General features: G+C 35.7%; 4 protein-coding genes across 4 annotated transcripts; all 4 read left to right on the top strand.

Annotated features, from left to right (window-relative positions):
• The first annotated feature begins 88 nt into the window (after positions 1-88).
• Positions 89-466, top strand: LOC120343864 (guanine nucleotide exchange factor MSS4 homolog). Its single transcript, XM_039412884.2, has one exon. The coding sequence runs from the start codon at positions 89-91 to the stop codon at positions 464-466; it is 378 nt and encodes a 125-aa protein (XP_039268818.2).
• Positions 467-1,651: 1,185 nt separating this feature from the next.
• Positions 1,652-5,289, top strand: LOC120344490 (3-oxoacyl-[acyl-carrier-protein] reductase FabG-like). The gene is made up of 2 exons (XM_039413734.2): positions 1,652-2,286; positions 3,157-5,289. The coding sequence occupies exons 1-2, from the start codon at positions 1,703-1,705 to the stop codon at positions 3,347-3,349; spliced, it is 777 nt and encodes a 258-aa protein (XP_039269668.2). The 5' UTR covers positions 1,652-1,702; the 3' UTR covers positions 3,350-5,289.
• On the top strand, positions 5,289-8,585 carry LOC120344489 (3-oxoacyl-[acyl-carrier-protein] reductase FabG-like). The gene is made up of 2 exons (XM_039413731.2): positions 5,289-5,903; positions 6,526-8,585. Exons 1-2 carry the CDS (start codon positions 5,320-5,322, stop codon positions 6,716-6,718), a joined length of 777 nt encoding a protein of 258 aa, XP_039269665.2. The 5' UTR covers positions 5,289-5,319; the 3' UTR covers positions 6,719-8,585.
• Positions 8,575-11,927, top strand: LOC120344488 (electron transfer flavoprotein-ubiquinone oxidoreductase, mitochondrial-like). Its single transcript, XM_039413730.2, has one exon. It carries the CDS (start codon positions 8,640-8,642, stop codon positions 10,461-10,463), a length of 1,824 nt encoding a protein of 607 aa, XP_039269664.2. The 5' UTR covers positions 8,575-8,639; the 3' UTR covers positions 10,464-11,927.
• The last annotated feature ends 6,181 nt before the right edge of the window (positions 11,928-18,108 follow it).

Below are 18,108 nucleotides of genomic sequence, written 5' to 3'. Positions count from 1 at the left end.
AAAATTTATGATATTCATAAGTTACATTTCAGTATATAATAGATAATTATATATTACATAATTAGGATTATCAAAAGAAAGTTGGAATATGGAGTCGGGCGATTCAACTCGAAAGAACAAGAATACCATTTGGTGTCAGTATTGTCCTAGTGTCATTCTTCGGCCAAATTCAGCAAACTTTATCAATAAAGAAGAGGGAGTATTTTTACCATTCCTGCAACAGAAAAAGAAAGCAAACGGAGAAAAGTTTGAAATGGAGGGAGAAAAATTAAATGAATTTTGGATGGTATCGGACATGTATGATTTTGAAAATATAGGTTTTTGTAACACCGTTGATAACATAAAATATCTGGCATGTGCAGATTGCGAAAGGGGGCCTGTTGGGTCTTACGTCGTTGACAGTAAAGAATTTCTTGTGTCGTTGAAAAGAACAAAAACCGCACCTGAAGCTGAAAAGAATGAGTAAGGGTCCACTTGATATTTCATCTTGGCATATTAGCAACTAAAAAAAGTGGGATGAAAAAGTGTGTGCTCAAGCTCATTGCTTTTACCAATGGATTAAAATAAACTGAATTTATAATAATGGCTGTTGTGTTCCCCTTGAAAAGACTAGGACAAACTCTCTACGGATTAGGTTGTTAGATGGCTCACTCAATACTTCAACAACACATCCTGAGCCTAGCTTAGATAGATAAAAGGCAAGATATGCCTATGCTTAGATGGGTATTATCAATTTACCGTGTTAGCAAATGGAAAGTTGTCACTTCCTGAACTCTCACTGACTTTTTATTCTAGACCAGTGTTTCTCAAACGATGAGGCGTGCCTCATCAAGGGGGGGGGGGGGGGGAGGGGGTTAGACAGTTTATTGAGCGTGAAGCTAATCAAAAATAAATATCATTGTTAGATTCGCCTTCATTTGGATATTTACATTTCTTCCTTTTGGATATTTATGTTCCATCCACATATTTTCAACTTCCGCCTTACTATCTGTTATTTGTAGCCTATTGTTAGCTAGTTATTTTTAAGTTGGGGCACAATACTTGACAAATTTTAAAAAAGATGATGTGGACTAAAAAGTTTGAGAACCACTGTTCTAGACTGTCTTTTTTACTATTTGCCAGTACTGCTTAATATAGTTATTACTGCTATCGATGTCTTGTATTCAGAGAGAAATTCCCTCTGCATGAGCGGACTGTAGTTCAATACACTTTCTTTCAGTACTGTGTGTTTAATAATTACTGTCGTAGATTTTACGTAGCAAGCTTGAATACGAGTAAATGGTCAATCTCTAAAATTTTGGGATAGTGCTGTCATTCAGTATAAATTGATTTCATATTTTATACTACCAGTAGTAGTCAATGAAGCGTAAAATAACAGAATTGGAACCACTCGTTTTTGATGACATTGTTTTGACCCAATAATGTTATATCGAACTGAAGTAGACCAGGTGTTGAATTTCAATTTAATGCCTGTTTTTTTGCAATATTTGTGGTTTATTTAATCCTAATTTGTTTTCATTGGTTAGTATCCTACCTAAAACTTAGGCTAGAATAGTTATGGAAAAATAATCAAATTGTCAGCCAAGCTTGCAATTTTACCAACTATTGAGCATCTTTATTTTGTTCGGTCAGATGATGTCATCTTATACTGTGACTGTTCTTCTATTACAGATTCTAAATAGGTTTTACATGCTCTGCAAACATGAATTGTAATTTCAAAGATAAAATTGTTCTTATAACTGGAGCATCAAGTGGGATTGGTGCTGCAACTGCTCTTCTATTTGCGGATCATGGCAGCTTATTGGCTATCACTGGTAGAAATCAAACAAATTTAGAAAAAGTTGCTAAAGAGTGCAAATCTAAGGGAGCCAAGGATGTCTTGACCATTATAGCTGATTTTGTTAATCTGGAGGATGTTAAAAAAGTCGCAGATGAGGTGATAAAAACCTTTGGGAAATTGGATATCTTAGTCAACAATGCAGGAGTTATAACAAATGGAAATTTAGAAGAACTGACTATGGAAGATTTCGATTGGCAATTTCAAGTCAATGTTAAGTCGATGGTATATTTAACACAACTATTGATGCCAGAATTGGTAAAAACCAAAGGAAATATTGTCAATGTTTCAAGCATTTGTAGTGTTTGTCAATATCCGGGAGTTTTGATTTATAATATGACAAAGTCTGCTGTTGATCAATTTACGAAAACCATAGCATTGGAATACGCTCCAAGGGGGGTCAGAGTGAATGCCGTCAATCCTTCTAATATATGGACTGAGATTAACAGGTAAAAATAGCTTTTCAGTAATTTAAATATACTTCAAAAGCAGGGTCACAGTTTGACCAGGCTAGGGAGCTGAAATCTGAATGTCTTTGATTGGAGCGACAGGGTATTCAAGCTGTGGCTCTGACACTGGAGTACCGTACCTCCCTTTTTTACTTCTGAAGTGAGCTCCAGCCGTATGACTGCCCTGAAACGCCAGTCTGAATGCTGTTTCACATTAAAATCATGATTTGAGGATTTTGAAATATAATTTATTGCTTGCTTATTAAAAAAAATTTAAAAGCTTGAAATGAGCAAATTTTGATGTTTTCAAAGTATTATGAATTTGAAAAAAATAGTCATATTATGGTTAGAAACTGTTCAAAACGAATAAAATTTCTGGTAGTTCCGACTCCCATCTATTATAATGAAATTGGTTCCAGATTTAAATCCTCAGCCCTTCAACTTCACCAAGAATTCCTATGTTCTTTCTAGTGGAGCAATTTCCCATAAACAGTTTCATAAAATACATCACAAATCAGAGTTGTGAAGTCTGACTAAAATTACATCCTGTTACCAATTACGATCTATGTAAAAAACATCATGGGATTTGAGCCTTCCAACCGCTCAGGGTAATCAGAGATGCAAAGGGGAGCATATCCTAATGTTCACCACAAGAGAAAGATTCATTTTTTTACACAAACAACATGAACATTTATAAATTAAAACAAAAAAAAATCCAACAATATACTGATGTTATTTGCATGAAAAAAATTGTTTGAGTTGGTTCAGTAAAGAAAATTGATGTCGCTGCCCAATTTGTATATGCTGTATGAGAGCATACAAGGTTACACGAGTACAGAATCCTAATGTCAATCTGTTTGTATTTAATAGGAACAAATCTGGTTGGGACTCAGAAACGGTGAAAAAGTTCTATGAAGACAGAGCGAAGGTGCATCCAATCGGTAGAAATGGTACAACTGAGGAAGTAGCCAATGCCATCTTGTTCTTTGCATCAGAAAGTTCTGCCTGGACAACAGGGCAATGCTTATTGCTCGATGGTGGAAGACGTTTAGCTGTTAATTGAAATGACCATGAGAACTGTTTTAGGTTCATGTCAATGAGCATTTACTGGCATATTATGATGTAATGATTCTATATAATATCAGCATATCTTGGCAATTCAGCAGTTCGCAGAGATGAGTCTTCTTTTCATTTATGTTATAGATATTTTCTCTGTTTTGAGCAGATTTTTTCAGCGAATATTTTGGCATATTACACTGCTAGTATTGTTAATACTTTCTTGGCAATTCAGCAGTAACTTTTCTCAGAGATGAGTATTTTTTACTCTTTTGTTGGGGCACTTTAAGAAAAATATTTTTGTTGTAACATTTCTTTTCCTTTATATCAGGTTGGCTCACATATAAGTAGCATATTTAACTATTATTTTTATGGTACTACTTTGTTTCTAATATTCAGAAGTTGTTTGTTTGTACGTATTATGTTTATTCGTCTTGTAATTATAATATTTATAGACAAGGTAGCAATAGTAACAACTCTGGAGTCAGGATGCATGCATGGAACCATACTGGCTTAAAGCGCAAATGTGTGGCACGCACCAATTTGAATAATTATTGAATGGAATGAATACAAATAGTATGCTCACTTGTACAGACAGTTATTGCTAGTAGGCAAAGCAATAGCCAGAGGGTGTAGCTGGGGCAAGGGTGGTGTATTAAAAAAACTGTTTGCACAAGTGATTTTATACTACAACGAATATATAAAAGATAGATGAAACGTTGGGTGATTCATGTAACACAATTGCAACTGAGATCGAAATAATATTGTCACTTTTTAATCCAATTGTTCCTTTCATTTTGAATAATCTATTTTATTTTAAAGTCATGATGTAATCACATGAAACTTTATAAGTTTAGACGCAAATCATGAATTTATTTTAAAAAGGATAAATTTAGCATAAATCTGGTATTCTCACTTATTTTAATTCTCAAAAACCCCAATAAAGAGCTTTTATTTTATTTCAGGTAAAATTGTTTGAAATATCACTAACGATGGTTTATTTTCATTTGTTACTAGCAATATTTTCTGGGATAAGGATATTCCCCTGTTCTTCAATTCTTTAAATTAAACATGACATGCAATTACCATAATTGATAAAAACTATTAACTTTCTTTCATACTTTATATTGGGATCCAAGGATTCAATAGGATATGGCCAGATGTGGGAGTTACCAAGTGTTGATTTTTATAAAGCTATCATATCTCCAGTAGGATTCGAATCATAAAATTTCTGTTATTCGTACATCTTAATTTATTGGTTTGGTAGTGCTAATGTTGGTTGACCCCAATGTTTTCAAACTTTACTCTCAGTTTGAATGTTTTTTAAAGGTTTCGAACTTATGATCCTAGTTAGTTGCAGTTACTGCTTATATTTTTTTAATTTTTATCTTACATTATTGAAAGCGTCCTGTCTAAATTTGTATATGTGCTGCAATATCAAGAATTTATTTTCGATTTTAGTCCCCTTTAACATGCTATACACAAAAAAAATTGTATGTGAGTTTTACAAAATATGCAATGTTCAATTACATTATTGAGCAATTCTATCCTGTTTACACCTATTGATATATTTGTTGCAATACCAAGAATTTATTTCTGATTTTATTCCCTTTCATCATGTTCAACACAAATAAAATAATATTTTATGTAAGTTACAAAATATACAATTCCTACCAAAATAATGTAGGACCAGTCGTGCCCCACAAGGGTTAGATAATTTTTTGAGTTTTGTTTGCTATATTTGCGGTTTATTTAGTCTTAATTTGTTTGTATTGGTTCAGTGGATTACTTGAAACTTACCGTAAGCTAAAATATGTTTAAAAAAATAATCAAATTGCCCTGTGCTCGTAGGATTTCTGCCTAGTGATAAACTTCACTAACTGTCTAGTATCTTCATGTTATATGGCCAGATAATTTAATCCACTACTGTGACTGTTCTATTACAGATTCTAAATAGGTTTTACATGCTCTGCAAACATGAATTGTAATTTCAAAGGTAAAATTGTTCTTATTACTGGAGCATCGAGTGGGATTGGGGCTGCAACTGCACTTCTATTTGCGGATCATGGCAGCTCATTGGCTCTTACTGGTAGAAATCAAACAAATTTAGAAAAAGTTGCTAAAGAGTGCAAATCTAAGGGAGCTAAGGATGTTTTGACCATTATTGCTGATTTTGTTAATCTGGAGGATGTTAAAAAAGTCGCAGATGAAACGATAAAAACCTTTGGGAAATTGGATATTTTAGTCAACAATGCAGGAGTTGTAACAGACGGAAATTTAGAGGAACTGACTATGGAAAATTTTGATTGGCAATTTCAAGTCAATGTGAAGTCGATGGTATATTTAACACAACTATTGATGCCAGAATTGGTAAAAACAAAAGGAAATATTGTCAATGTTTCAAGCATTTGTAGTGTTTGTCAATATCCGGGAATTTTGATTTATAATATGACAAAGTCTGCTGTTGATCAATTTACAAAAACCATAGCATTAGAATACGCTCCAAGAGGAGTGCGGGTGAATGCCGTCAATCCTTCTAGTGTGCAGACTGAACTATACAGGTGAAAATAGCTTTTTAACAAATTTTAAATGATCATAATTCAGAAGTAAAAGGTTATTTTTCTTTCAAAAGCAGGGTCGCAATTTGACCAGGATATTCATAGCAAATGCTGTGATTTAGGGGTTTCAAATCATAGAATATTAACTTGTATATTAAAATCATCATAATAATCATATTTTCTCAAAGTATTATAAATGTGAAAAAGTACCGGTAGTCATATGGTTGGAATTTCTGGTAGTTCCAGGATATAATTTACATATTTATCACTGGCCAATAAGATAAATATGTAAATATAGCCAATAAGACGGCTTAACCATATGGCAGACCATGGCCTCAAGTCCAGTTATCATTCCATGTCGGGTATGGGATTAGTCAGTTATTTGTTTTCGGAAGCATGGACTTGATGGTGGAGGAAGCCGTAACCGACCAGCGGTTACGTGGACCACCTAAGGCTCCTGACCATTTTGTATATGCTGTTGCTGTATGAGGGCATTCATTAGGTTACTGCACAGTAGCAATAAATTTAAAACATCTGTATATATATATATATATATAGATAGAGTGTTTGATAGGCTAAGAACCAGGCCTGGTACTATTCTGTCAAACTGTTTGTATTTAAATAGGTACAAATCTGATTGGAACTCGGAAACAAAGGAAAAAGTCTATGAAGACAAAGAGAAGTTGCATCCGATCGGAAGAAATGGAACAGCTGAAGAAGTAGCCAATGCCATCTTGTTCTTTGCATCAGAAAGTTCTGCCTGGACAACAGGGCAATGCTTATTGCTCGATGGCGGAAGATGTTTAGCTGTTAAATAAGATGCACATGAACTGTTTTAAGTTCATGTCAATCAGCATTTACTGGCTTATTATAATGCAATAATTCTATACAATTTCAGAAGATCTTTGCAATTCAGCAATCACTCATAATTTTCTCAGGGATTAGTCTTCTTTTTTTATGTTGGGTCTTTGTTTTGAGCAGCTTTATTCAGCAAATATTTTGGCATATTACACCCCTAGTATTGTTTATACCTCATTAGATCTTGGCAATTCAACAGTAGCCCAGAACTTTTCTCAGAGATGAGTCTTTTTACTCCTGCATTGGGGCACTTGTCATGGTTTGATAAAAAATATTTTTGTTGTAACGTTTTTTGTGCCTTATATCAGGTTGGCTCACATATAAACATATTTAACTATCATTACTTATGGATCTTTAGATCGGTAAGTATGTTGATAGGTATTCGTCTGTTTGTCTGTTAGATGCACGCGATATCTCACGAAGGCGTTGTTGAATCTGCTCCAGATTTTGCATGTGCACTCATCATATCTCAGACCAGAAGCCTATTGATTTGGGATGAATTATGTCGATTAATTAGCAAGTTATTAATTGATTAGTGATGGGATACAAGGTGTCACTATGGAGTAAGAGCGCTGTTTTGGGGGATCCCCTAACTTTCGATCGATAAGTCTTCGGTCTCTGACCGATATTCTCGTTTTTATGGTACTTTTTTGTTTCTAATATCCAGAAATGTATGTTTGGATGATTTGTGTTTATTCGTCTTGTAATTATATTATTTATAGACAAGGTGTTAGTTGTGTTGACCGCATATTCTTTTTATTTTTATCTTGCATTATTGAGCAATCCTGTCATGTCTACATTTGTATATGTCCTGCAATAGCAAAGAATTTATTCTCTCCTTTAAATAAAATCATATTTTTTGTAGGTTTTATAAAATATTCGATTCTTATCAAAATAATGTATAAAGAATACTGAGAAAATTATCTGTTCAAAGTTGTTTTTATTTTCCTGTGATATTTTAGAATGCATGACTCTATTCTTAGCTGTGCTTGATGATTTATCTATACTGGTTAATAATGATTTCAAAATGTTTTTCGGTACTCCCGTAGTATGTGTACCAGGTTAGGGTTGAACTCAAATTGAACTTTCACAAATGTCTGAGAGTTTCCAAAGATTTGGTGTTGCTACAACGTGATGTCCACCCACCATATGTTGCCCACCCTGAATCTGTTCGTTTAAGCTTTTAAAATTTTAGGTTCAGACTGCTGATGGGTGCTATATGCTTCCAGTCACTTCTTTCTGGTTTTTATTGGCCTTTGCTGCTGCCTTGGTTTCTTTCACATTAGACTCTTAATTAAGGTTTAGAAGTTGGTATAGTTAGGATTGGTTGGGCTTTGTACAAAATAAGTGTTCCTCGCTAAATTAAATAATTGATATCCATTTGGGATGGAAAATGCAGATGTATATCTTATGCTATAATAATAGGTGGAGGTGGACTTTACGCTATGGTACTAGCTTAAAGTAGATCTTACCGATGGTGCTAGGTGGATGTAGATCACACTATATACAGGGTGTCCATAAAGTTCTTTTACAATTTCTATTTTGGTATAAAGTCAATTGTCAATATATCTTAACCATAACCAGGTTTGTTGTTTTTAATCAGTAATTGTTCAAGTATTTTTACTTTATTCAATACATCTGTGAGGGCCAATACAAGGTGTGGTATCGATATATTCCCTTTGCAATTTTTAAAAAGTTTGAGATTTTATGGACACCCTATAGACCTCGCGCTATAGTACTAGATTGAGATAAACCTCCTACAATGGTAGAACCTAAAATTTAATCTACAATCGAATTAAAAAAAAACTTTTTTGTTTTGTTATGAAGGTATGTAACTTGTAGATGTAAACTAGTCTAGTCAAGATTTAATTTTTTGGGAGTATGGCAACATTGAGAGCTCTGCGGCTTTTACATCCTCGCTTACATGGAATATCAAGAAGGTTTGCGTCTACAACCCCAAAAATAACAACGCATTATAGCATTGTACCAAGAGAAACAGATTCAAGATGGAAAGATATCGATATGGAACGTTATGCTGATGAAGCAGACGTCATAATAGTGGGAGGAGGCCCAGCTGGACTCTCTTGCGCCATTAAGCTGAAACAAATGAGCAATGAGGCTGGAAAAGAACTCCGTGTTTGCGTTTTTGAAAAAGCTGCAGAGATGGGTGCTCATACATTATCTGGTGCATGCATCGAGCCAAAAGCATTGAACGAACTCATTCCTGATTGGAAGGAAAAAGGGGCGCCTATGAAAACCGAAGTCACGCATGACAAGTTTGCAATTCTCACAGAAAAAGGCAGAATACCAATTCCACTTTTTCCAGGGGTCCCAATGTATAATAAAGGAAATTACATCGTTCGATTGGGAAATGTTGTTCGCTGGTTAGCAGAACAAGCTGAGGAACTGGGGGTCGAAGTTTATCCTGGATTCGCTTGCAGTGAAGTTTTATATCACGAGGACGGGAGTGTCAAGGGCATTGCTACCAACGATGTTGGAATTCAAAAGGATGGCGCACCGAAAGATACTTTTGAACGTGGGATGGAATTCCATGCTAAAGTTACTGTATTTTCTGAAGGCTGCCATGGGTCGTTGGCCAAAGGACTTTACAATAATGAGAATCTAAATTTAAGAGAAAACTGTGAGCCACAGACATATGGGATCGGTCTCAAAGAAATATGGGTGATTGACGAGTCAAAATGGAAGCCGGGACAGATAGAACACACTGTAGGTTGGCCGTTAGACCGATTTACTTATGGCGGTTCATTTATTTACCATTTAAATGAAGGAGAGCCAATGATTTCAGTAGGATTTGTCGTTGGACTTGATTATACAAACCCCTACATGAGTCCTTTCCGAGAGTTTCAACGTTTCAAACATCATCCATCTGTACGTGATATATTTGAAGGCGGCAAGAGAATTTCTTACGGTGCTCGTGCGCTCAATGAGGGAGGTTTTCAATGCATTCCAAAGATTGCATTCCCTGGCGGATGTATCATAGGCTGTAGTGCCGGTTTCATGAATGTTCCCAAAATTAAGGGCACACATACTGCAATGAAAAGTGGAATGATAGCAGCGGAGTCTATTTTCGGGGCTGTAACTGATGAAAATCGTACTGATGAAACCAAAGGTCTATATGTGAGAGAATACGAAGACAGACTTAAGGAAAGCTGGGTTTGGAAAGAGATGAAGTCGGTGCGAAACGTCAGACCGTCCTTCCATTCTTTTCTTGGAGTTTATGGATCTATTATATACACTGCGCTCTTCTATGTTTTCGGTAGAGGTGTAGAACCATGGACTTTGAAACACGGTGGGGCGGATGCAAAAAAGCTCAAGCCTGCCAGCGAGTGTACAGAAATTGAATATCCGAAACCAGATGGTAAAATTTCATTTGATTTATTGTCATCTGTCGCTCTCAGTGGTACAAATCACGAGCATGATCAACCACCTCATTTAACGTTGAAAAACGATTCTGTTCCAGTTTACCAAAACCTTGGAATATTCGACGGACCGGAACAAAGGTTTTGTCCTGCTGGTGTCTATGAGTATGTGCCACTAGAGGACGGTAAAGAGGGCGAAATGAGACTTCAAATTAACGCTCAAAACTGTGTTCATTGCAAGACCTGTGATATTAAAGACCCAAGCCAAAATATTAATTGGGTTTGCCCGGAAGGTGGTGGAGGACCAGCTTATAATGGAATGTAAGATAGCTATTTCTCACACGGTGTGCAAAGCTGTCAAAGGATTTGGGCTGTTCTATAAATAAAGTTTCATGGCTTCATATCTGTAGTTATTTTTGAAGTTTACTTTTCAAGAGATAAAGTTCAAGCATTGGGATGGATTGATTCACCTCATTTGATAATTTATTATAACTTATGCTATTTAAAGTATATTGATACAGTATTTACCGATGACTACATGGTTGTATTGTTGCCACCCGGTCTGTACCTAGACTTTTGCTTCCAATTATATATTTTGTTATGTATATGTTTTCTCCTGGACAAAACAAAAAAATAACTCTCTCTCTTGGTATATTTCGGAACCCTTAGTTAGCATCCTAAATAAGGCTCATAAATAATCATTGAAGCTAACAATATGGTTGACTAAAAATCAAACTCTCAGAAGTTCCTTGAGTAACTTCCGGTTACTGGCTATATTTCTTTAACTATTCATCAACTAGAATCTCAGTTTAATCGTTATGCCGAAATGCAATTTTTAGGAATATTCTTTGCTAATTTATGTTACTCTATAGCAAATATTTGCCTCATAATGTTTGTTCCATTTTTCAAAGCATTTATATTTTCGTTGCTACATTTTTTTGCTTATTTTTTGATCTCGAACAAGTATAAGTTTTATGTTTGTTGTTCTCTCCTATCTCTTATGTATATGCTGACATTGGACAATAATGTCTGTATCAGGTCTCGGGGTTAGAGTCTAAATGTTGATCTGCCTGGTGTCAGAGTTATATGTTTAAATCAGAATATAAACTCTTACGAAGGGCAATTTTTTTGTTTCTTTTTAATTTTCTTATTGTTAAACCAGTAGCTTGGCCATTTTGCGTAGAATTAAGTCAAATTTAGTATTTTATAGTGAAGAGTTCAGCCATTACACTTAATTAGGAGAAACAAACTTTTGTTAATTTCTGCTGCACTGGTCAGTTTAATTATGGTTGGCCACTCTTTAATGTTTGGTTCAATTTTAAATATTGTGGGATAAAAACTTAATTTTTCAGAATAATCTTGGCTGTAAATTGTTATACGGTGTTCAACTCACAGTAGGTTTGAGCCATTTTTGGAGAGACTCAAGTAAATGTGGATACCTTTTAATGAATTCCTACTTCTAATACCTAATGGCTATGCACACAGTATCATGGCCATTTCATTATGAATTAATCACAAGGCAATTCTCAAACAAGGATCTGCTCCTAGCAAATTTTTTTGGACTATAGATCTCGAGTGTAACTCGATGCACTCAGATCACATCATTGATGTCTCAATGGTTATTGAGAATTGCTATTAATTAAGTGGCAAACTGGGTATATTTTTTCTCTAGACAGAAAGATGCTGATAGTATTCACGCTGTTTTGAAAATGTTTTTTTTTCATATCTAGAAGGTAGATCAATTTTTGAGGTTGCCAAAATTCTGAAATAAATTTCATCTTTTCGGTTATTCAATGTTTCCAGCCAGTGCTGAGCTACAAGTTGCTCCAGCTTCATCATCGGTGTTATAAATCAAGTGGATAAGGGATTCACACATCGAGATCTGGGTATCAGGCTTCCTTCCTGTTAAATAGTAGCCACATTGACCTCGCGTTATAATAAAAATTGGACTTTGTCATGTATTGACTACACTTACCTCAGCGGCGTTGCGCATTGTGCTGAGTGTTAAGAATACGCCCGCTACCGCACCTCGGATTACCTTGCGCCGGTTCGCATTCCGTGGGAATAATTGTGCGCGAGCGGATCGAGACTCAACGCCGTATGGTGGTTCAACGTAAACGCTGGTCGGTTACGGATTTCTCCACCAAAAAGTCTGCGCAGAATAACTATTCCGATACTGACTCTTAACCGAAACAGAGGCAGTGGTTCGCCTTATGATTAAGCATTATCGACTTTTTTTTCTCACTCTCCATGGGCGTGCGAAACTTTTCTGCTGCGAGTTTCTGATAATGATGCCCCAAATAAATCAAACTCCAAACATGACAAGAGGTTAAGTAAGAGTTAAATGTTAGTATTAATATTAATTAAATCATCAAACTCGCCTATACAACGTACTGCCGGGGCGGTCCAATCACGTGGACCAATCAAGCTTTATGAACCCCAGATCAATTGGCAGGTTACAGTTCCATGCGCTTGTGTCAGGTAATTATCTCGCGCAAGCACGTAATTTAAGTTACGTGGACAAATTTGGAATTAGGTTGAGTCGTAATTATTGACAAACCGCACTCAGTCGTGGAAAACATCTCGCAAAACGTTCACTCTCGTCTATATCGTGCTGCACAAGTCTTCGTATACCTCGCAAACAAACGTTGAAGTCGAAATGACAATTTTCAAAGATGGAATTTATGCACCTTTGTGATACGCCGAATGTTTGTAGTAGTACGCCGGGGTCGAAACATTTTTAAAAAGAAGCATGAAAAAGTCGCTAATAACGTGCGTGATTGCATTTTGATTATTTTCGTCAGTGTGACATGTTAGACTGTAAACATTTTTATTTCGGCGCTTATTCTTCCTAAAAAAAAAATTTTCGACGACATATGTCTTCTGCCACGAGGAAGATGATGATTACTTTTTTTTCTCGCAGAGGACTGTGACTCTAGTCGATAAAAAACGAGTTATCATATTAGCATCGACCACGAAATGTTGAAGATAAATGAAGAAGTTGATCCACAACCAAAATTTTCTAGATTGTTAAGCGGCAATATAAAATGCAGAAAATAAAACGAAAAACATCGTCCATAAGTTGTGTTTCAAAAGGCCCGCGACAGATTGAAAAACGCTTTTTGAGACATTGTAAATCGCAAAATTTTACATTATGAGACGGTCAATTGTGCACGCGAAGCACCCTTTTATTTATTCTAAAACTATCGACGAGGCCTGACTTGACGTTTTTTTTCCAATTATGGCGATATACGGGTAATTAATGTAAAATAAATTTTATCTCATGAAATTTTATCGCAGACTTAGGGATTTTTTAACGGTGGCATCCTAAAAATAACCCCTGAGTGGCAGCATTGCGATAGAGCGGTTGCTCACCCCTGTTCTACGGCCTTTGTCCGGTTATCAATCCCAGAAACCGTTATCACAATAACAAAAAAATGAACTGACATTATGCTTTTTTCTTGGTATACACACACACGACGACGCAATGTCAACCAAAGTACACTTCGCCAACCGGCAATGTAAAGTTTTCAAGCGTTCAATGTTTTCTAGACAGTGGTGGGTACACTTATGTGAACAGTTAGTATCGCGACCAATTTCGAGATACTGCTCCAATAAACCAGCGAATTTTAGAATTCAATGTCGACGCCGTCGATGTAGCGAGTCGTTCTTCACTAGAGTTTTGTTTTATTTCAAATTATCTCCGTGTATCAACCACTATCAAGTCAAATGGCGATTTGTCGATTTCGTTTATGTCTCATGTCTTGAATCTGTATAACGCTATTCCAAGGCTATGGGATGCCTACATATGCCTATTTTCTAACTGAAAGTAATGAAAAAATTGCCAAGGAAATCCCTCCAATTTGATTAGAAATAGTGTTTCAAATATATACCAATAAAGCCGGACACGGACACTAACCCTGTTCCCCCAACCGTAGTTTAGGGGGATCTAATCAATCAATTAACTTCAACAAGTAGTCACTATGGAAATACAACAACAACAAACGGATAAACAAAACGCATTGTTGCATGGGAGGAGAGCATAACATAAAGAGGGAAACAAGTGCAATCCCTACAACCAAAATGAACACACACGATATAAACTAGACAAATATCAACGAAACACCAGTGCCAATATTATTACATAACCGTGTCACATTGTATCACACATCTTAGAATACCTATTAGGATCTCCGCGACCTGAACGTCCTCAGTAGCATGGAAACTACTGCAGAATACCTGCACATTGCACAAAAATAATCGTAAACCAGGGCAAGAGCGGTCAACTCGGAAAATTCATTCAGGGCGTCTCAACATAATAAAGTTTATACACTATCGTATACAAAATGTATACGTATACATCGTATACAAAAATTACGTACCAATTTATTTGATTTGTATTCTGAAACACATTCACACGGACCAAAAATTCACCCTGACTTATCGTCGCCCGCTACTGGGGAGCTCAACTACCAGTATCAATGGTTCGAAATTGTCTGTGTACTGAATCATTTCTTTTATGTCTCCGGCCACAGTTATTACAGCTGAGTGGACGTGTTTTGTGACGATATCCGTAGATGAAACATCACCACCTTGCCTTGGCAATTAACCGAGCAATTCTCCAACGCAAAATACACACTGGGTTCAAACATGCCAACCCACCCAAGCGATATATTAGACCAGAAGTTCTCAAACTTTTGGTGTTACCGAGCCCTTAAAGTGGTTGACTATTATTCACGGGGCCCAACAATGAATTTTTCAAAAATAAAATAACCAATAAACACTTAATTTAAAGGCTAAATCTATTTAATGGAGTAATACAAGCGATGAATAAATCAAAATTTTATAGATGAATTTTATATATTGAGGCTTTATATGTAGCACTTGACAAACACATTAATAAGTTCGCCGTCAAAACTCCTTCCTTTTTTATATTATTTGAAAGACTGAAAAGGTGGTTAATAATGTGCGCGATTGCATTTTGTTATAATCAGATATTGTTTTCGTCAGCGTGACGGGTTATTCTAGTCCGTGAACATCTTTACGTGCCGGAAAAACAAATTTTTCTCGGCATATGCATGTAAAGTTCCACGAAGACGACGATGATGATTACTTTTTTGTTCTGATGCGGTATTGTAAATTCAGTGTGGATAACAAGTTAGTATATTATAATCATAGGCGGCGAGATGCTGAAAATAATTAATAAAGAGATGAATACAAACCCGAAATTTTTTGATTGAAGCGCGGCATTATAAAATAAAAACTGAAACCTAAAACGGAAGATAACACCATAAGTTTTGTTTTAGCAGACTCGCGAAATAAAACGCTTTTTTAGACATTGTAAATCACTGAATTAGTTGTTATTTTGGGTTTTACTCGAAAAGTACACCGTAGTCACTGAAATCAAAACACAGTCAATTGTACGCATTGTACGCATACGCATGTACGCATCAATTGTACCTCCTTATCCATTCTGAAACTACCGATGGTGCTGCATGCGACTTTTTCTCGGTATGTGACAATATATAAGATAATTAATGTGAAGTATATCAATCAAATTTTTATTGCAATAAATAATTTTCAATCCTCCGTTTTCTGTCCAGATCTTGAAATTTTCCAAACGGTGATCTCTTAAAAAATCTGAGTGACAGATCTGCGATCGGGCGGAGTGTTGCAAAAACGGCCAAAATTTGCCGAAGTCGCTAAATCTTTGCAATCTGCCACACAATCACTCATGGTTATGATGACGGGTGCAAACATCTTAATCAAACTACTGGCATCAAGAGTAGGTATGTTCTTTTGTAAGCAGTATGACATTGTCAGTTATGGTTGAACCCAATTAAGCCAATAAATATGCATGCATCGGTAATGGATTGTGCAATTGTAAATTGTTCTCATTGAGATTTTAAGACGATGTACAATTAAATATATAGCATTTACAATATATATAATATATGAAGATGACTATTTTACAATACTACTTGACTTAAATTGGTCCTTGTTCGTGTCTAATGAAAAATCGAGTTTACTGGAAAAATTGGCAGTAAATTCAAAGTTAATAATTCAACAATATTTGTTGAATTAAAATTACATTCGTTGGTATAGAGGTGCCCATTGCTTAATCGCGATATTTCACTAAAAGTATTAATCGCGTTTTTTTTGCTGTACTGTACGCCAAATATCAAAGTATTCTTGAGCAGATAATAATATCACTTGTACTTGTTCCAAAATTCATGCTAATATTGAATGCAGGTTGACATTCACCTAACGCGATAGTCTTGACTGTCGTATGTTGTCTTACAATGGAGATATCCAAAACGTGCATAAATAAAGGCTTTGTGATGGGCAATTCGACGGACAGAAATAAAATTGACTGTTCTATTTGATTACAGAAGTACACTTGTGTTCGTCTACAGCAAGACTCTTGAATCAAATAGAATGTAATTTAAACATCAAACCTTATCGAATCGAATATTTCACAAGCCAAGCATTTCAAGTTGAAAATTCCAATAGAAGGTTGGAAAACGCGCGTTCTCAAAAGAAAAAATGCTATTCGAGCTACGAAAAATTGCTTCATATGATACAGAAAAATGCGTTTTTTACATTGACAAGGATTCGCTTCTGGTATGAACGATAATACGAATATGCGAAGTGGTAGACAAAGTTAGCAGATGTTCCATGGGAATTTGTATTATCGCTGTTAATTTGGGGTACTATGTTTTAAATATAATACTTATTTAAATTGAGTCAAACAAATTCTGCGTGCCATATCACTCAATACTAAGGCTGGACATTTTCGAATACCTGGTGATTTCGGAATCTGATCGATAATTTTTTCGAATCGAATCGAATCTCGAATACTTGGAAATATATGATTGTATGCAACTTTTTTATTGTAATTGGTCCTGTCAACAAATGAATTACTGAAAACATAGAATACATCGCTCAGATGGATTACTGAGCGTCAGCACACAATAAGAAACATGTTTTATCATTAACTCATTACAGAAAATAGTCGTATGTCAGAATTGCGTTAAAAGAATATGGCTTCAATAAAAAAACTCGACCATTGGCGAAAAGAAACAAAACAAGATGGCGGCGATTTGAAATTTTGCTCTGAACTGATTCGAATAATTTACTCTTCGATTCGAAATGCCCATCCCTACTCAATACGTCACGCTTGGATACCTGAGTTCGCTAAATGTTGGGCAGGAGTGATTTGAAAAGGATGGCTTGACCAGAACAAGGTTGTGTAGTCAAGCAAAAGGGTTTTTCTCAAGATTACTGGCAGTAGATAGCGCGAGTAATCCACACAATGCGACATGTGTCAAAAAGCATTCTACAGAAACGCATAAAGAGAAGTGCATTTTCATAAAAATAATAAAATTTACCCTAAAACGTGCTGTTTTTATATACAGTACACAATTTTCTTCGAAATCATTTGAATCAACTGGTTCCAAGCATCCTAAGTCGTAATCTACAACAGGGGTGTGCAACCTTTAATACAGGAGGGCAAAAAAAAACAAATACAAATAACTATTCAAAAGCGCGGGCCGCACATTTATTCAACATGCGCTTTCTAGTAGTTGCATGGACGAAAACAGGTTTCTTTTTTTATTATTGAACTTATAGAAATATTAGTCTTTCTTACAGAAACGATGAAATATAACGCATAAATTTCTAGAGAAAACTGTTCAGAAATTCAAATTGATACGATGTCAGTAAGAAATTTGCAGCTGGCTTTCCTAGCCATACTGCGGAAACAGTTATTCTGCAAAAGGAGCCATTCTACAGTTACAGACAATATGCAGATACAGCCGTTTTGCAGATAAAGCCATTCTGCAAAGAGAGCCATTCTACAGATACAGCGATTCTACAAATACACCCATTCCGCAGATGCAGCAGTTTTACAGGTACAGCAATTATAAAGATATATTTAGCCATTATGCATGTAGAACCATTTTGCAGAT

This window comes from Styela clava, chromosome 5 (genome assembly GCF_964204865.1).
Source record: "Styela clava chromosome 5, kaStyClav1.hap1.2, whole genome shotgun sequence".
NCBI classification, from domain to species: domain Eukaryota; kingdom Metazoa; phylum Chordata; class Ascidiacea; order Stolidobranchia; family Styelidae; genus Styela; species Styela clava.
Note: the sequence above shows the minus strand (reverse complement) of the source record. Positions and strands in the feature narration are given on the sequence as shown.